This window comes from Barbus barbus (genome assembly GCF_936440315.1).
Source record: "Barbus barbus genome assembly, chromosome: 22".
Taxonomy (NCBI): Eukaryota; Metazoa; Chordata; class Actinopteri; order Cypriniformes; family Cyprinidae; genus Barbus; species Barbus barbus.
In genome coordinates, this window is record NC_136750.1 from 22,043,882 (window position 1) to 22,064,958 (window position 21,077).

Below are 21,077 nucleotides of genomic sequence, written 5' to 3' on the forward strand. Positions count from 1 at the left end.
CAGTTTAATTCATCACGGGATGCTTATAAATATTTATTGATTCAAATGTTATGGATGACTCCTTAGAAGTATTCATAGTAACTGTTTTTTTATTTTTCCTAGCTGCCTTGGTTAATTGTTCATTATGCATAAAATCTGTTTACATGTCAGCTGAAGATAAGTGGGTGTTTTTGGGCGGTTCACATTGAAAATGACACTAATGGACTGAGTGTCACATACGTACTTTGACCTGTACTGACATCTGAATGATTCCGTCAGTCTGTTTAAGTGTGTTACTGTTTACTGTATAACTATCATGTACATTTGGGTGCTGAAATGAATGAGGGGGGTGATAGCATTTTGTTCACATGAGCTTATGTTTATTTGACAACTGAGCTGCATAATTTCAAACAGCAAATGTGTAAAGCATTAAGGAAATGTGCAGTAGTCGCTCAGTTTATCCTTTAAAAAATCCATAGATTTCTTCTACAACATGAACATTAAACATACAGCATATTCACAAACTATATACATCCACATGCCACTTTTTAGGCAAATGACAGTTGAGGCAAAGACACTATAGGGCCTATGAAATGTGTTACAATGCAGAAATAAATGGCAGCTGGTACATCACTGTTCCTATGCATTCATAAACCCAGGTCAAAAAAATAAACATTCAATAAAACCTCCATGATCTCCTGATTGTTAAGATCTATCCAGTCTAAAAGGTCCGTTTACATGTTTATTCATGTCATGTTTTACAGTGCTCCACAACATTTGTACAATACACAGCATGACCGCATATAGCTTTTGAGGTCATGAATAGTGACAATATTTCAGAAAAGGCAAAACACATCTGATATAATCACATCTCTTTAAAGGTTTTACCTTACCTTACTTTTCAACAGCTGTCTCAGATTAAAATGAGCCAGCTCACACGTTTGAATATACCAGCTCAAGAGTATTATGATGTCATACATTTACAGATACATATATTCCAACACGTGCCTTGTATTTAAGAAGATTTCCTTAAGAAAAACATATCATAGTTTGAGTTCAAAGGGCATTGGCTTAAAAACGAAGAGTGAGGATTGTGTTATAGGAAACTGAGAAGGCAAGAAAAAGTGCACTTTACCTCTGGATTAAATAACTACTTTTATCAGAATATATACAGTACAAACTTTTATATCTACCAAAAGAACACAGATTACATTCAATATCAAAGTTTCATAAGGTGCTATTATACCTTGTACATTTTTGCTAGAGGTGACACAGGACAATGATGTCAGATTGTTGGCAAAGCACTCTCAGTGATGATTGACAGATGATTGTTCCTGCCATTCTGATCTGGAGTGTTGATTTCCTTCACAAGAGATTCAGACTAATTGTTTGGGAGAGGGAGAGAGAGACGGGGACTGCTGTAACATTACATCAGAGGGTTGTCGCTTACACCATTTGTCCAATTAAAATCGCTTGAAACATTTCGTCACCACCCCTACCAGAGGAGCATCTCTAAGAAATGAGTCCTGGCCCAAACACTACGGTATGTTGAGGTATGTAGGTAACTCTTTCAAGCGAAGAACTTTGAAAAGAGCAAAATACAACCGAAATCCAGTCGTACTTGAATAGAAAGTTATATATCTGACAAATACTGCAGCAGTCACACAGCCTGCTTGAGGTCAATATCAAACATTACATCCAAGAGTCCAATATGTGACTTCCAAATCTTTGAAAGGAACGTTCCGCTAGGATAAGCGCTGATCGTTAGCTTAAAGAAGGTTAATATGTACTGCGATAAACTAAGTTTCTTCATCAAAAATGAAAAAAGACAACTACACCAACGGAAAAAAGAACCCAGAGCAAAGTCTGAGATTTCACACATGTTCGGTCAATACTAATATGCCATTGGATGGCGAGACAAAAAAAAAAAAAGTTGCCGTCAATTGGGTTTTCATTGAAATATCTCAAGGAATCAGTGCAAAAGACACTGGCTGTTACAATGTCCCCCTTTCTCCCCTAAAAAAAAGATAAACCAATTTGTTTTGAAATTTTGAGTCCTCATAATAATGCTACAAAAAATAAAATAAAAATAAACGAACAGCCTTATTTGCTTGCAAATCCATAGAAACACTATAGTAAATACTCAATAAGACAATTAAATTAAGATCAACAGATAAATAGCAATTTTACAAGCAAACTAGTGTGCACTCAAAGGGCAAAAGATCAGCTTTATGTACCATCATTTTCATTTCTTTGGGGCTGATGAATGGCATCATTCTCTGAGCCATGATGATCCCCAGACACAGGAGAGGCCAGGTCGGCCTCATTGGACAGGTCCCCATCAGGAGATGGTGGCTCGTCGGCTTTTAAGGATGCTGCATTAAATCCGGAGGTTTTATCGGTGGGCGCATTGGGGAAAGCCATGGCAGCGGCGGCCACGGCTGCAGTGGAGGCATGCGTGGGAATCCCGGGGTAAAGCCACGGGAACGGGGTGGTCAGCGCCGCTGCTGCTGCTGCTGGATACACCAACTTCTCCAAGTGACTTTTATCAAACAAAGGCATGTACGATGCTGCTGCAGACGGGTTTATGAAGTAAAACGGCATGCAAAAGGGAGTCTGTTGTCCACCAACACCCGCCATTCCCATTAAAGAGTTCATTAACGCCACATCTGGCTGAGTATTGGTGGATTCTGACGCGCCGTTCACGGACCAGTTCATTTTGGCTTTTTTGGTGACACGTTCATCTCCGAACTCCTGCTTGATCTTAACTCCTCTGGCCGTGTCACATCCTTTCTCGCATTTGCCATCGCCTTTCTCTGCCTCTCCTCCGTATCCACTGTCGGTGTCCGTGTCGTTCTCGTTAAGCTCGAGGTTCTGAGTCCTCTGGATGACAGGGACGCAGTTGGCTTGAGTATCTCTTTGCGCGTCCCGCTGTGGAGCGTCGTCGCCTGGCAACGGCCGCTGCAGGATCCCTGCGCCCAGCTGGAACTGCGCGGAAACTTTGTGTAAGTGGTTGATGAGTCGCGTGCACATCTGCTCGCGCGCCGTCCAGTTCTCCACCTTGTTCAGATACTGCAGGACTTCTTTGGCACATGCATGAAAGCCTGAGTGGAATGCATCTAAGTCAGCCTGGAGGGAGGACTTCAACGACCGCTCCCCTGTCATAAAAGAGAGACAAAAGTCTTGTTATAAAAAAACTGAAAATTGACAGACAAATAGACAGACAGACAAATAGACAGACAGACAGATAGACAGATAGATAGATAGACAGACAGACAGACAGACAGACAGACAGACAGACAGACAGACAGACAGACAGATAGATAGATAGATAGATAGATACAGACAGACAGACATTAAAAATATATATAATCAACACACACACATACACATACATATATATATATATATAGTGTAGATTTTTTAGATAGGAATATATAGAAAATAAATATAAAAAATAAATAAAACCAAGATAGATAGATAAATAGATAGATAGATAGATAGATATTAATAATAATCATAATGAACATATGGTGTTAATTTTTTTAGACAGGAATGTATAGATAATGAATATTTACGGTAAATGATATCATTTATATCATAAAAATTATATCATAAAAAACAAGATAAATAGACAGACAGACAGACAGATAGACAGATAGATAGATAGATAGATAGATAGATAGATAGATAGATAGATAGATAGATATTAATACATGTAACAAAAAAGTGGTCTATAAAACACTTAACATAGATAAGCAAAATTGATATTAAAAAAAGTATATATATATAATAGCAGCTATTTTAGTAAGTGCTGTAATTCAAGCTCCATTTCCTGTTTTACTTGATGTGGTATTGATGTTTGTCTGATTGCATTGTGTGATGATATAATTTACCGTTCTGCAAAGCGATGATCTTCTGGTGCTGTTGCTCTGTGACAGCTGTCAAAGCGTTCAAATGCTTCAGCGTCAACTCGAGAACTACCGCTTTTTCCAAGTGTCCTAGAGTCTGAAAGACAATACGAACATTTATCGGATTTCTCTACTTTCTTGCTTTTCTTATGCGGATGAGGTAAAATTACAAAACACATTTTAACAAGACCGAACAAAATTCAGTTGACTTTAGTTACCGTAAGCTTCAGATGTTCCGGTAATAAATCTTTCAGCTGCCCAATACATTCATTTATTCGGTCCCTCCTCTTTTTCTCGATCAGTCTGTGTGGTAACTTATATGCGTCCTGCGAATAAAAAGTGTTAGCCATTGCCAAAAGTTGTTAAAGTAAGTAACTCGGATTATTAAAACACAAAGTGTAACGTGAACTTGACGGACATCACGGGTCCACTGTTTGCTTACCTTTCCTTCCTCTCTCTTCACTCCTCTTTTGGATTTGCACATGTAGAGAGACGAATATTCAACCCTAAAAAAAGAAAACCCCAATTTTAAAATGGATTTTTGTCATCAATCTCACATATATAAAAAAAAAACATAACATTAGTTGCGTTAATTAATAAAAAATAAAAGAAAACGAATATAAAAATTACCCCAAGAAATCCGCGTGATCCAGGAACTGTCTGCCCTGCATTCTCGGTATTCTTTCATCCATAACTTTGTCCCACTTTCTTGCGTGCTTCTTCTACAATCAGGTTTGTTAATCCAGTATCAGCGGAGCGGCGGCGCGTTGTGTCCGATCTCGTGCAGCACTCTGAATGATGATGTGTGTGCGCGCTCGCCTGAGCTGACACTCTCGCGCACTCACTCTGCGCGTGGCGACTACAGCGCAGGCGCGCCTTCACCAGGACTGACTCACGTGTAAACTGCACCAGCTCCAGAGTCTGGGAAAGTTGTCACTTTATTGCTGAAGAGACGCTGAAAAATAAAACCACAGCATATTGCTCAGACGCATCAAAATTGTTTTTTAGCTCTCAATGATAACATCTACACATCTAAATGTGAAATACCAGGATACTTATTATATTATTTACAAGTATTTAATCTAAATGAGGATAGGCTATATCTTAGACATTTATCACTTTTATATGAAACCATTATAAATTATTATAGTCTGAAGTAGGCTACCTATCTTTTTGGCATAAAACAATAAAAAAAATTTTTTTCCTTTCCAATTTAGGACATCTCTAAAGGTCTGCAAACTAACATTTAGAGACACATTGGCTAAATGCATTTTCAAAATAATGCTTTCATATTATTTATCATGTCGAGGTAATTAATATCTTTTGGGGAAAACCATTATGCTTGATGACAAAATTATTATATTGTAAATTAATATTTTATTATTAGATGCAATAATATTTTATTAGTAATCTCTATAAATATTTGATTGTACCTGCAAAGTATTTACATTTCCTCAATATATTTGACATATTTGCAAATAGACTGTCTGCTATATTTGAACTGAAATGAACTGTTTCAGTTTTTATATACGTTATCAACAAACTAAGAAAATATTAATGATAATTATTTTAATACAAATCATTTATTTGCAGCTTTATAATTTGAAATTTTCTGAAATTCTGTGCAGCATGTTTAGCTTGAACTAACATCTCGATACTGAGATTGCTTTGCCTGTACATGCCATCTGAAACGAGGTGTGACATAACATAAAGCACATAGAATAAGCTCTCAATATATTCTGGCTGAGAATAGACCACATTCCGTCAATATCCAGCCTTCAGAAGGCTTTAGCAGATGAATCCATTATAAGATTATAAATCAGAGTTTTTCAAGCATATGAAGAAATATAAATCGGGTTTTACAAAAGGTCTAGGAGAATACAGACATATTCATTATAAGAAACATGCCCTGCATGTAGTTAATGACTCTCCATAATTAACACAAAGTGAAATGAACACGTAGCATATCTGCACTCTCTCATAATATTCATAAGAGATTAACTGTAACCTGCTCACATGCCCGTGGGTCACGTAACTTCATCAAAATCATGTGACTGACTTCAGGGTGTTATGAATAGATTGCACAGTGTGTTGCAGGAGGCTGGCAGGACTCGAGCACTCGCCCACATGTTTGCCAGAGACAAGAATTGTTTCTGCTCTGTAAGATCCCTGTTTCCTGTTTAGTTTTCAGGGAGACTAGTAGCTGTCGTGTGTTGGAGTCCCCCTTTATGTCTTCCCTACTTTCCAACCCTCCCTCCTTTCCCTCTCCTCTTCTGTACTCTATATGTGGCTCTTGTGGAATCTGCTCCAAATGTTTTCCATATTAGTTCAGAGTCCTTTCTGATTCCGAAGAGCAGGGATCGCGTAGGGAGAGAAGCCTCCAGAAGGGAGGGGAAGGGCAGGGCAAAGGAACAGTCCAGCTAAAGAGAGCAAAAGAAACGCCAGGCGAGAAAGAAAAGAAACAGATAGAGGGCGAGTGCAAGAACGTCTAGTCGGCCTCAAAGGAAGATTAAGAATCTCAGCACGAGACGGGAGGAATTATGGGGTTGGGGACGAGTCCGATGGGGTCAGCTGGAGGAGGCAACGCAAACGCTGGCAAGGAGAAGAAGGGACAAGCAGAAACTGGAGGCCCAGTGCTGGAGGAAGCCCAAAAATGTTGTGGCTGCCGCTTTCCTTTGGTGGTCGCTCTGTTACAGCTTCTGCTGGGCGTCGCAGTAGCTGCTGTGGCCTTCCTCATGGTTGCCATTAGCTCCTCTCTGCTGGCCAGGGAGACGCCCCATTGGGCCGGCATCATTGTAAGCTTCCTTTTGCTTCTCCCTCAACTCCCAGCATGCCTTGTTTACTCTTTTGGGGCCATGCATGAGGCCGTCTCATATCAGATCCATTGGCCACACTGCCATACTGTACATAAGCATACATAAACAATGTTCCAGAGAGCATGCATGCATGTCTAAAAATAACATTTATAAAGAGACTCATGAGTTTTAATGCTTTTATGAGAATCATCACTGAGGGTGTCAAGTTGCAAATCTGGAAAATAATAGAAAATCTCAGTGGGTTTTGCTTGTTCAGTGGTGATTTACAAAGGATGTGTGCAAAGTATCTAGTTTCAGAAGCCTGTAGTGAAAAATAGATTTAAAGTTTAAAAACAACACAGGTTCCTTAGATGAAAATCCTACTAAAATGCTGTATGTTTGTTTGAGAATCACAGGGGAGTTAGATCAAACTGTACCTTTATAAATAGAAAATTAATCTTCAAAAGATTCAAATCCATCCCTCTGTGCAGACATGCATGTCCAGTCACGTAGGCTTTATGACAACAAAACAGGGCTGAAACATGGCATGCATCTGATTTTACACATTTCATTACTTAACGCTTGTTAATCCTAATTTGGCGTTGCCAGCCAAAAAATTACTTGTCTTTTACAAATTGTTTGTGAGTCTCTCATTATGCTATATTATCACCAAATGTTAGATTCAATCTTTTTTTCTCTCTCAAAGTGTACAGGTTTTATATTTCTATTTGGAACTGATTGTTCATAGTTCAAACTTTTCATTTTAATAACGCATAAGTAAATATTGAAATTAACTATTTTTAATGTTAGTTCATGGTAGCTAAACAATATAACCTTTTTTTTTACAGTGTTACAAAATTGGCTTTCTTTTTAACAATTACATTTGAATTTCTTTTCATTTTTAATACAGATTACAATTTTAAATCCTGTTTGCATTCAACACAATACGAAACAGTCTGTTCAATTCTAAATGCCACACAAACCCAACATAGAACTGTGTAAAACATTAGCTATCGTGGCAATAAAACATGGCAAAAAAGTTTTATGAGATTGCTATGTCAGATACACACATTTAGATTCATGGACGCACATATTGGAGCGATAAGGCAGACCAGACAACATCTCTGTGTGCTCTGGTATCTCAAGTTCAGGCCTCACGAGACCAGTGGTGCTGTTCCTGGAGAAAAACACTGAGGTCACCAAGACTTCACTGCCTCAGATCCTGGGAAAAACAATCAAATTAGATACCACACGTTAGTCACAAGACTCCAATCACGCTGAGAAAAAGAGCAGGGAAAACACAGAGAGAGACAGAGAAGAAAAGAGTGAGATAAATAGTGTGAAAGATAAAGATATCTTGGAGGGTGGAGGTTCAAGCTATTCGATTTGCAACGGCAGTCAATATATTATCAGATGACAACTCAATGCTGAGTTGCACAATGCTGATTACAATACGGGTTATGGTTGGCTCATAACAAGCCTGGCAGGCACAGAGAATTTAGGAGGTCTGCTGCACTGCAAATGAGATTAGAGCTACCCAGTACACTGGTATGTGTTTATGACAACAATGGCAACATTTTGCAACAACACACTCTGAGATGCACATGATCATGATCACCCTCCAAACGGCCTATTAAAGCTTGATTAGCATGTATGATTAGTTTATATATTGTACATTTAGTTGAAGCTGGTTGCCTTAAACTTAAGTTTGCTCAACTTTTTTTTTTTTTTACAGTGCTGAAAAAATCAAAAGTTGAGAGAACTTAAACGTTTAACCCTTAATCACTCCTCAAGTAGACTTTACACTTAAGTTCTTCGGGGTCATATAGACTCCAAACTTTTACAGAGCGATTGCATAAGGAAATATAAAAAAAAATTATATGATAAACTATATAATTTTTTTTATTTACTTCTCAACTATGCATTTATGTTGTGTTTTTGTGGATACTCAACTACGCCATAAATTGGCTTATGAAAAATAAATTTTTTATTAAAAAAAATACTTACACGATTACCTAAATTAAAGGGATACTCCATCCCAAAATGAAAATTTTGTCATTAATCACTTACCCCCATGTCGTTCCAAACCCGTAAAAGCTTCTTTCGTCTTCGGAACACAATTTAAGATATTTTGGATGAAAACCAGGAGGCCTGTGACTGTCCCATTGGCTGGATAGTAAATTACACTGTCAAGGTCCTTAAAAGTATGAAAGGCATCATCAAAATAGTCCATCTGCCATCAGTGGTTCAATCTGAATTTAATGAAGCTACAAGAACACTTTTTCTGCGCAAAGAAAACAACTTTTGGTTCCATAGTCCTGAAATAAACGTTTTTTAAAATGTTAAATGCCTGAGATAAGGTCAGTTCCTATAGAAAAAACAGAATATGCTGGTTAGGTATATGTTTTGAAGCATGGCAGCTGGATTGAGCTGGTTTAAACTGGGCATGTGCTGGTGCTAAACTGGTCCTAAGCAACTAGCTCCTAGACCAGCTTAAACCAGTTTATGACCAACTAAGGACCATCTTAAACCAGCTCATAACCAGCTTATAACCAACTAACAGCTCAAACCAGCTGCCATGCCAACAGGGATGGTTAATACAAGCTCAAGATATTTTCATGTTTTATTCTATGACATGTGATTTTTAAAGCTTTAATTTCTGAAAAAGGTGTTTGCTAACTCTTCAGAGAATATGTTTTTTAAATAAAGACTGAAAGAGTTGTACGAAGTTTAGAGATGGTGACAAAGTCATGTGATTGTGATGTAGTTTGTTTATAGCCAACATTTGGCTTTTTACTTTTTGCAATTGTATTTCGGCTTCAAACATTGTGTTCATTTGGGAAGGTTATCATGATGAACAGAACGTATGAGAATAATAAACGTTTGTCACAGAGCTCATTTTCTGCAATAATCCAAAAGCCAATGCACAAATCCTATTGGGTTTTTGTCGAGGGATCCAGGGTGATGCTAATTTCTGTGTTGGCCTACAAAAAAAAAGTCATCACTGCAGCACTCTATAAAAATACTCTATGTTGTGTTTTGCAGATGATTGTGGTGTCTCTGCTGGGATTCATCCTCTTCTGCATCACCAGAGTGCCTGATGAAAGAGCATCGGCTCAATTTATTGTAAAGGTAAAAAATAAATGCAGTTTTTGGATGAACTGAGATTTACAAATGCTCCTCATATGTAAATGCTTTTCAAATGCTTTTAAAACATGTAGAGGTGCAACTTGGCTCTGAGAGCATGGGGATGTAGTAGGTAGCAGCAACAGGCCTAGAATTATAAAATTCTTTTGCATTTTAAAGAAATGATTCATCCTGAAATCAAAATTATGTCGCCATATAATGATCATTTACTCAGGCGATATGATTTTATGTTGATTTAGATTCCAAATAAAATTTTCTGGACACGTTTACAATTTAAGCTGAATCATGACTTGAATCGAAAAAATGGCCAATTGGGACAGTTTAATTTAAGTATGGCTGTGTACGAAATCGCATGCTCTCTGAGTAAGTATACTTATTTTGAACGTAGCTACATTGTGACCGTAAAAAAAAACAAGCTCTGTAGGAATGAGCATGAATGTCTAGAGTAGGGTTCCTCAAATCTTTCCCTGGAGGCCAATCTGCTGCAGAGTTTAGCTCCAACCCTGATCAAACTCCCCTGTTTGGGATTTTCTAATGATCCTGAAGACATTGATTAGCATGCTCAGGTGTGTTTGATTAGGGTTACAGCTAAACTCTGCAGGAAAGTGGATCTCGTGGGCCAGATTTGAGGATCCCTGGTCTAGAGTATGAATGAAAATCTGAACATACTACATTTGTCATTTTGTCATTGTCGTGTGACCCACATTGTCTGTCTTTTTTGGAGCATTACATTTAAAATCACTATCATTGTTATTGTATGGTGAATGTTCTGGCTATATCTCCTATAGAGTGGTGGAACTATGATGTCACTTTGTAGGCAAAAACCCGAGAGCGAGATAGCATTTTAGCACTTCCAGTTCCATCGTCCCAGAGCCAATAGGTTTTTTGAATGGGATTTTGGTTAAATCCCTTAAATAAGGTCAGTGGTTCACACAGGCTCAAGATACTTTCACGTTTTATTCTACGACATAAAACACACCAGTTACACCACACTCTTGATTTTTTTAAGCTGTTACGTTTCTTAAAAAAGACTGTTGCTAACAAGTTGCTAAATGGGACTACAGGCGCTGTCGGAGACATTCAACGTCATCACGCCGAACAGTTGATCAATTTACAGTATTTCACAGTTGTAGTATAATTTGTAATACAATTAATTTTAGAATAACCAATGAATAGTTTCCCGCATTTTATATTGTTGTTCGACAATGTTTTTGTTTTTTTTGGCTTTGCCCCGAAATGCGACAAGTCTTCAGATAGAAGATACTCATTTTATCGCTTAATGTGACTGAAGCGGAGACTCTGGTTCACACTCTGGTTCGTGGTATTGAGGGTGGAGAGAGTGTTGGTTATTCACTCCCCCCACCTACAATCCCTGCCGGACCTGAGACTCCAACCCACAACCTTCAGGTTACAAGTCCAACTCTCTATCCATTAGGCCACGACTATGAGTTTGGCTCTAGTTTTGTATTTATTCCAGTGTATATGAAAAGGTTCATGTAGCGTGGATTCAAATTCCTATACAGAGTAAATACGTTTCACTGAACATGTTAAGAATCAGTTTGAATAAGTTGTCGGGAGCGCGGTGGTCGTGACGTTGAAGGCGAGCGACCGTGGTGCAGTAGTTTGTTTATAGCCTAAGTTTAGCTTTTCAGTTCTGGCGCTTTTATTTAGGCTTCAAAATTCGCCAAAGTTATATTATTTTGTGAAGATTATCTTGATAGGCAAAACGTGTAAGTTTCATGAACTATGATTGAACACAGAGCTTATTTTTTGTGATAATCCAAAAGCCTATGGGAAAATCCTATTGGCTTTTTGTCGAGGAACCAGTTTCATGCTAACAGCCGATCCGCCTACAAAGTGACGTCATAGTTCCACCACTCTATTGTGTTTCACATAAAGAAAGTAATACTAGGTCTGTATGGTGTGCTAATGACAAAATCAAAATGTTCATGTCATCCGTTTCTGTAATTAGGAATATTTTTAATATTTAATGGCCAATTGACATTGGCAGTAACATTCCGGAGTCATCAAGTCAGAACATTGAGCTGGTTTTAAAGGGATACTCCACCCCAAAATTAAAATTTTGTCATTAATCACTTACCCCCATATCGTTCCAAATTTGTTCGTCTTCGGAACACAATTTAAGATATTTTGGATGAAAACCGGGAGGCTTGTGACTGTCCCATTGACTGCATAGTAAATTGCACTGTCAAGGTCCATAAAAGTAAGAAAAGCATCGTCAAAATAGTCCACTGGACGCAAGCAGTGTGTCAGCCGCGCAACACGGATGTGCTGTTTTCATTCAATTCAAAGCATAAACAAATGTAGAAGATGTATCCTTGTGGTGTGGCTGACACAGAAGAACAGCGTACGCAGCTGGCGTCCAGTGGACATTGTCCAAAATGGCGCTACGCTGACACAGCGGAAACGAATTGTTGAATAAATTTTTTTTTTTTTTTTTTTTTCTTTGCACAGAAAAAGTGTTCTCGTCGCTTCATAACATTCAGATTGATCCACTGATGGCAGATGGACTATTCTGATGATACTTTTCATACTTTTATGGACCTTGACAGTGCAATTTACTATGCAGTCAATGGGACAGTCACAAGCCTCCCGGTTTTCATCCTAAATATCTTAAATTGTGTTCCGAAGACGAACAAAGCTTTTACGAGTTTGGAACGACATGGGAATAAGTGATTAATGAGAAAATTTTCATTTCGGGGTGGAGTATCCCTTTAAATGAACAAGACTAGGCTTTTCAGTCTATTTAAATCTGATTTCCAGCACCTTGCCTTAATCATTATAAATGTCTGTAACAGCTCTCTCACTTCTGCCCAGCTCCTGTACTTCTTCCTGTGCACGATGGGTCTAGTCATTTCCGCAGTGGTCATCGCCTTCCAGTGCTACCATTATGCCCTGACTAACACCTACAGCTGTAAGGAAATGGAAGAGTATTGTATGTGCACCCTGGACCCTGAGGATCCCATCGCCCGCACTTTCTCCTACAGCGGTGTGACAGACTGCAGTGCCATCGTAAGCACTCTACCCATGTATTACCTTCTGCAGATGGTGCTGAACCTGGCTCAGGCTATCGTCTGCCTGGTGGGGGCCTTCCTCATATGGAAGAACAGGTACCAGGTGTTTTTCGCTGGGCTACAGACAGGATCTCCTTCTGCCCAGAATTGGCAGAAAGTTTAGGGCACTGAGAGATTTCTCTGGAGAAGTAAACATGTGGAGTGTGGGAGTGTTTGTGTTTGTGCCTTTAGGGAAGAAACTGTTTGCTGCAATATCTGCCCCACTGGGAGTTTTATGCCATGTGACCTTTTATCAAAGCGGCTAAATGAGTCTGTGTTTGTAGTGCCATATTATAATATTTTGGAAAGTTTTATGCAATCTTTAGAGTTATTGTATTTTTCTACATTGGCTGTTAAGAAAATTTGGCTTGTTGAGGTTAACTGTTTATTTTTTACCACTGCCAAGGAGAGTATTTTTATCTATAAAACCAGTAAGGGATGCAAAACGAGACCTGATAGGAAAATGAGCGACACAATTTGTTGTTATGGTTGTTACTGTTGTGATAATGGCATGCCTAAAAATTCCTTTAATTGCCAGTATTAAATTTTTCTTAGTCAAAAAAGCCAAAACACTTTAAAATGCAATTATTCACACATTGACCTTTTTCTAACTTCAGGTGCATTTATTGTTTCTGAGACAAAATTCCAGGTTTTTCAATTACTGTTGGGATTATTAAAATATTTTTAAAATTATGCAAATTATAATGCATTAAAATAGATTTCATATTTTCATTTTTTATTATGTGAAACAATATATATTGTTGAATGTGTGTGTGTGTGTGTGTGTGTGCATGTTTATGTGGTTTTTGAGGACACAAATTTGTATAATGACATGGGCATGACAGAGGTATTACAATATGAAGGTGGTTTATGAGGACACTGCCTATGTCCCCGTAATTCAAAAGGCTTAAAAAAAACATACTAAATGGTGTTTCTTTGAAAATCAAAAAATGCACAAAGTCTCCTGTGAGGGCTAAGTTTAGGTGTAGGGTTGGTGTAGGGCAATAGCATACAGTTTGTTCAGTATAAAAACCATTACGCCTATGGAGAGTCACACAGCAGTCAGAAATAATATGTGTGTGTGCAGTGACCAGGCTGGATGGGCTTGTGGACTGAAGTCACAGTTCATACAGTCAGGGAGCAGCAGTCAGTCAGGGATTGGGGGGATTCAAAGGGGTACTCTGACAAACAGCAGGTCACTGCCTCCAGATTCATGTAATGCAAGGACAAATGGCCTTTAACCTTTTTTAAATTTTTACATAGGTCTATTACATATTTTAAATTTGAGGTGAGGTGAAAATTGAGCGAATGTAAAGTCTGACAATCAAACCAAAAAGCTCTGTTTGTCATCATTAAGTCCTTGTCAATGAAGGTCGTAAACCAAATTAAAACAACTGAATGATTTGAACACTGCCAACAGGAAGAGAGCTGCCTGAGGTGTTAAAAGAGTCTGTTGCTTTAAAGAGACCTTCAGTCTGGTGTTTGGAAGAGATGCAACATGATGCTTAAGCACAGAAAAAAACACCCATAAATGTAAGCTTTGTATGACTCATCTTTCCTTTGAGCTGATTTCTAATAAAAGGCAATTACATAACCCTCTCTCCTTCATCATTCAATTGCATGTCCTTTAATTTTTTTAACTGAATTTCATACTTATGTGTTTCTCTCATGTTGTCAACCAAACAGAAATATGCAATTTTTGGATCCATAATGATGTGAATGTGAATGTAATATAATAATAATATACTAATAATAATCTTATAATATATTAAATGTTTTTTTATTAAAAATAAAATAAATAAGGTTTGTTAATTTTTATAGTTTATTGTATGTGAACAATACTGTACAGTGCCGTTCAAAAGTTTGGATTTATCAAAAACACAGTAAAAACAGTAATATTGTTAAATATTAATACAATTTAAAATAACACTTCTCTATATATTTTAAAATTTAATTTATTCCTCTAAAGGCAAAGCTGGATTTTCAGCATCATTACTCCAGTCTTCAGTGTCACTTGATCCTTCAGAAATAATTATAATATGCTGATTTGGTCTTCTTATATTCAGTGTTATGCATATTTTTTCAGAATTCTTTGATTAATAAAATGTTCAGAAGAACAGCTTTTATTTGAAATCGAAATATTTTTAAATATTATCAAATCTTCGTCACTTTTGATCAATTTAATGCATCCCTGCTGAATAAAAGTATTAATTTCTTTAAAAAAAATATATAATAATAAAAAGAAAAAATTAACGGTAGTTTGGGAATCTGTAATGTGAATAGTGACCATGGGCTGAAGCCCAAAACAGGAAAAAAAATTTTTTTTTTTTTTAACTTGACAGATATGGTCACCATTTTCTTTCACTGTATGGAAAAGAGCAGCGTGAACATTTTGATAAACATCTTTTGCATTCCACGGAATAATGTCAAAGGGGTTTGGAATGACATCAGGATACATAAATGGCATAATCTAAATTTCTGGGAGAACTACTCCCATAACAGAGCCATATTCTTGCAGATCTCCTCGGTCTTTGCAGCAGAACTTCAGCGTAGGAACAGCGTATGAAAAATCCCCCTTGATTTGCAGTGCTTTTAGGAAAGAGTGCAGATAAGGGTTCATGTGACAGATCTCATCTGCTCTCCGACCAACCAGCATGACAACAACACGTACAATCACATGCAGACCCATCACATGCAAAAAGAAGGAAGGGAGGGTGGTATATTTTAGATTAATGAGTGTGTTTATGCAGGATGTTGTTCTGTCTTGCGTTAATAACTGCACTTGCATGACTGAACTGTGAGAAAGACTGTGCGTGTGAAGGAGGGATAAAATCTTATTAAAACCCATTCAAATATTTTTTAAAGATTTATTTTTGACATTTTTTGCGACAGAGCAGCTCGATGACAGGAAGCGACGTGGAAGGTAGAAAGTGGGTTGGGATCGGAAAAGGTCTGTGAGCTGGGACCAGTGTTGCCATGTCTGTAGTTTTCCCGTGGAATTGGGCTACTTTAACACTGTTGCCGCGGTTGTTTTTCATGTCAGCTGGTTTAAGCGACCCCAATAACGTGATATTTAGCCCCTAAAATGCGAATTGTACCAGGGAAACCCCACCAAGTCTGTGTATACCCCCACAATGCAATTCTTACTGGGGGACCTCCCTCGAAACGCCATTGGGGTTAGTTTTGAAAACCCCGAAAACCTGGCAACCCTGGCTAGGACTCGAACTAGGGATGCGCGAAAATCAGTTCAAATAGGAACATGCATGCTCAGGGAAAACTGAATTTATATGTAGAATAAATAACACGATAAATCATTGAATAACTGCTATTGACCATATTCCCCAGCGAAACAAGCACGTCACCATCTTTTGAATGTTGTCTGTGAACTTTGTGCGTAGCTCTGTATATTCTATGGCATCGCTGTCTAAGAGTAGGCTAATTTAGCTGGTAAAGTGGATTTATGTATTAAGTTATCTTGAGCACTGTAAAGTTTAAAGCAAATGTCTTAACAAATGTCAGTGGACCAGTAAGATTTTAAAACGAGCGGTTCATTCATAAATACGTGAGATCACTGTGGAAATAGACTAGGCTACAAAGGGAAGACAGAAGACAACAAACACAGAGCTAAAAAGGGGCGGGGCTACATAAGGTCAATATCCATGACATTTTTTTCTATTTAATTGTTCCTGTTTCATGTTAGAAAGATGTGCCTGCCGACAGATGAGCGATCAGTTAGTGGAGAGTGGCAGTTATCCAACTAACTATCTTCTCCTGCCTGATGGAGCATTCCAGACATGCTGGACTTTCCCCTGCTTAGTGACAGCTGTGGGCTATAATGGAGCCGTCAGGGGCTAATTTTAACTCGTGCCAGAGTGAAGGCACGAGCAGACATGAGTCTTTGCACTCTCAAGTAACTAGGCAGAATTCTGTACCCGAAAAACACCAGAGTACCATAGGTTAAAGAAACAGTTCACCCAAAATAAAATTTGCTAAAAAATTAGACACCCTCACGCCATTCAAGATGTAGATGAGTTTGTTTCTTAATCAGAATAGATTTGGAGAAATTTAGCATTACATCACTTGCCGACCAATGGATCCTCTGCAGTAAATGTGTGCCATCAGAATGAGAGTCCCAACAGCTGATAAAAACACGACTTCAGTCCATCAATTAACATCTTGTGAAGTGTTGGTCATCTCCTCTGAATCAGTTTAAATGCCTTAATGATGGTGAGCAAGTGATGTCATGCTAAATTTGAAATGTATCTAAAACTTGGATGGCCTCAGGGTGAGTACATTTTCATTTTTGGGTGAACTATTCCAGATATTTTATTTGATAGAAATAATTATCAACATCATACACATTAGACTTGACTTCTTCAAACATTTCAGTTAAACTCTCTTTGATTTATAAGCGTATACATTTAGAATATAGTTGTAGAATTACAATACAAATATTCTAATAATATTACAAGGAAAAATAAGGTATGATTTTATCATCTTCTATTGTAGATTTAATTGTGCCAATTGAAAGCTACAAATTAAAGAAAAATCATTGATATAGGCCTATTCATTTTAAAAAATAAAAGAAGGAACTAGTCTAAAAATACTGTCACACACTCAAGTTCAGGTTACTCTCCTGAACAGTGGTCTTCCACTGGTGGGTCACAACTCATAAATAGGTCATAGGTCTGTTGGATGGGCTCAGAGATATCATTATAATATTAGAAAAATTATATTTTAAATAATTGCCGTTTGTTTCTACAAAATTGTTAAGTAGCACAACTGTTTTCAACATTGATAACATATTTTCTTGAGCACCAACTCAGCATATTAGAATAATTTCTGAAGGATCGGGTCACAATTCTGTAGTAGTTTCAATCAATATTACATTATAATGCTGGATGTCTGATTTAAGTGCTTTTTTGTTAACTTTATGTGCTAAACTGTTTTAGTGCAGTGTCAAGTTGACATGACCATTAAAATAGCATTTGAGATCCGCTGCTTGTGTGTAAATCTGAACTCTGTACACAGATCTGATAACAGGTGCCTCGTATCAGCAATCAGTGCGGACACAATTGCATATTCATCATTTATAAAATGATCAGATATTCTCAATCCTTGCATAGATGCCTAAATATCCCAAAATGGATTGCTTCTATTGTTTCACATAGTTTAACTCTCTAAACCTTAGTTTCTAAACGGTTTAAAGAATAGAGAGTCACGGTAACCATTGTAATACCAAATATAAATTCTTTATTATTTTCTGTACTTTATATAAGGCAAGCACAAATATACTAGACACACCTTCAACATAAAATACAAAATAAAAATGATCATCATTTAAGAGTTAAGACTAGCGTTTAGGTCTTTGTAGAAGGTGACACAAACAGATTCCAACAGTCACATGATTGTCTGATTATGAGATGATAGTATTTCCAAGTCTTATTTCTTTCATTAAAGTAATCGTGAAATTGAATTATAAAAAACTATTAAATTGTTTGAAGGCACTTTATCTCTCCAGTTATTCCAGCACAGACTAAAGTCCACATTGAAACAGCAATACTCCAGTTATGGACAGGACAATTAAAATGTGAGGGAATTAATACTTGACGCTTTAAAAAAAACAAACAAAAACAAAGAAAACATTCAGACAGCCCTTTCAAAGACGGTCCGAGTCATCTGATGTGAGCCCTCATACGCACAGGGTTCATGATTTTCCAAACAAACACACTTTGTATATTTCCAAACGTCCTCCGTCTCAAGATCTAAATGGGAAAACACTTACAAAAATGACAATCTGTAGGATCTAACAGGATAACTGTAATGTCATGATGTAAAGTGTGATATCACCATGAGTGTAGTGTTGTTCATGGTGTGAACATCAGCATCTGTGTGTGTGAGTGTGTTTGGAGAGGTATGATGAGTAGTCCTCAGTGTGCAGTGGGCACTTGATGGTGTATCTGTGGTGGTGCCAGGAAGCCCAGTCTCTGTTTATTCTTCCTTTGCTCTGTCATCTGTACATGTGCAGAAAAACACACAAAAAGTTGCATCAAATTACAGCATATATAAAATTATCCCACACGGCTATCAGTTCCAAAAAAGAAAAAAAGAATAATATATAAAAGTACTCCGTAAAAAGTAATGAATTAAGTTTACTAAATTGCATTGTGCAAACACGTTGCCTTAATTCAATTAAGTAATCCTAACTTAATTGAATTAAGTATAATTTAAGTTTTATTTACTAATATATTAAAAGTATTTCTTACTTATTTTAAGTCCTATTTACTTAAGCCATTTAAGTTTAGTTAACTTCATTGAATCTGTGATCTGAGGAACACTGTAAAGCGATACCTAGTTTAAAAAAAACACAGCTCTCCATTCACATTTCAAAACATTTATTTTTCAAAATGCAGAAAAATAATGTAAATCAACATGTTAATTTGTAATAGTTGTTCATTAACAATGCTTGAATCAGAAAAAAATCCCAAATTAAATGTTAAGAGTTGCACATTTAGTCATTTAACAGACAATTTTATCCAAAGTGACTTACAAATGAGGACAATAGAAGCAATCAAAACAGCATTTGAGAAGAACAATATTCCCTGAGCACGTAAAAACAATAAAAAGAATGCACACTCGATATACTTTAACTTACATAGTAACAAAAACATTTGCTCATACTAACGCATCTGACATGTATTCCAATGTCAACTTGTGTCGTCGAGTAAACTCAATAACTGAATCAAGAGAAAACACGTTGTGAAAACAACAAGTGTTGTACCCAAGAAGGACAGGAATGCCATGGAGAACTGCAGTGTGTTGAAGAGTAACCTCAGTTTCCTAAAAAAGAGGGAAGAGTATATAAAATGAGATTCCATGTTATTCTGTATGTGTAAAGAATGTTTTATTTATTGTTTTTAATTTGCTGACAATCCATTTAATTTAATGAGGTAGTTCTTCTAAAAAATAAAATTAAAAATCTTATTTCTCACCCTCATGCTAACCTCCATGCATATTACTTTATTCTGATAAATACAACAATTTTTAGAAAAATAATCTCTGTGAGTCCATATTTGATGCTTTAAAAACAAACAAACAAAAAAACAGCAATTGTGACAGTAATTCATATGAGCCCAGTGGAGGAATAAATATCTACTAAAAGACATCTTCACAACATCTCTCTCGCTTTTGAAGCATTCACTTTAAAGGTCTCTTCCTCTAGCATTATATGGTCTCACATAGATGGATTATTTTTCTAAAAATCTTTAGATAGTGTTATACATCTGGGACAGTATAAGAATGAATAAATAAGATCATTTAGATTTTTGGGAAGAGTATCCCTTTAAAACATCCTTTTCTGCCAAGCAAAGTCATCACATACCTTCTCCAAATTGTCTATTTGTCCTGCCAGGATTTAAGAGATTTAGAGAAAAAGAACTGTGATTAGTTGTAGAACAACAAAAAACACATTAATGATTAATATCTTTAGCATAATTTTCACTCATGCACTTTGTATTATATTAAAGAAACTAACCTCATATGTATTGCTTTGGAATCACCTTTCGTATCTCCTCAAATGCATATTAATCCAGCAGGCACGGGTCTGTAATATGATGATGCAGATAAAAACAACTCAGTTAAACTCATGAACAACAGCAGATAAAACCATAAACTGACCATAAATATATACCTTAAAGACTGTAAGAACTTACTTTTGGGATGTGACAACATCTCCAAACTGCTGTGCAACGTTGTCACAAAAGTCTCTTTCCTAAAAAAAGACAAGGATAGCAATTATTAACTGGACTGAAGGAAAACAAAAGCATAGATAAATAAATAAAACATTAAAATGACACACACACATATACATACATATATATATTCCATTAAAGAATACTCCATAAATTAGAGTCTTTTCAAGCTACAACAGCTATTTAGTAAAGGACAGTTATTTATTAGAGTTATTTTCTCTTTATCTTTTGTTTGATTAACATTAATAATATTCCACAGCAGGTTTATTTAGGCTGCTGTCACTTTAAGAAGAAAGAATCTGAAGAATAAAAAGACAGGCATCAGCACGCGCGCAGAGATCCATCGCACGAGCTCAGTTTTCTTCCCGCGCACTTTTACCCCCAGGTTTCACAGACAAGGCTTAAACCTAGTCCCAGACT

The 21,077-nt window shown here is 36.9% G+C and overlaps 3 protein-coding genes across 3 annotated transcripts in view; 1 reads left to right on the top strand and 2 right to left on the bottom strand.

Moving 5' to 3' along the window:
* Positions 1-344: 344 nt before the first annotated feature.
* LOC306888004 (class E basic helix-loop-helix protein 41-like) lies at positions 345-4,697 on the bottom strand. The gene is made up of 5 exons (XM_079446092.1): positions 4,521-4,697; positions 4,333-4,396; positions 4,109-4,216; positions 3,876-3,987; positions 345-3,137 (listed from the first exon to the last, which is right to left on the bottom strand). Exons 1-5 carry the CDS (start codon positions 4,580-4,582, stop codon positions 2,209-2,211), a joined length of 1,275 nt encoding a protein of 424 aa, XP_079302218.1. The 5' UTR covers positions 4,583-4,697; the 3' UTR covers positions 345-2,208.
* A 1,249-nt stretch (positions 4,698-5,946) lies between these two features.
* On the top strand, positions 5,947-14,498 carry LOC306888416 (sarcospan-like). Its single transcript, XM_079446688.1, has 3 exons — positions 5,947-6,685; positions 9,731-9,817; positions 12,671-14,498. Exons 1-3 carry the CDS (start codon positions 6,431-6,433, stop codon positions 13,028-13,030), a joined length of 702 nt encoding a protein of 233 aa, XP_079302814.1. The 5' UTR covers positions 5,947-6,430; the 3' UTR covers positions 13,031-14,498.
* Positions 14,499-18,131: 3,633 nt separating this feature from the next.
* The window catches only part of itpr2 (inositol 1,4,5-trisphosphate receptor, type 2), a 90,869-nt gene continuing 87,923 nt past the window's right edge, over positions 18,132-21,077 (bottom strand). The window contains exon 57 of the mRNA XM_079446689.1: positions 18,132-18,920. Within this exon, the coding sequence (XP_079302815.1) occupies positions 18,837-18,920 (84 nt within the window). The 3' untranslated portion in view covers positions 18,132-18,836. The remainder of the gene's footprint in view (positions 18,921-21,077) is intronic.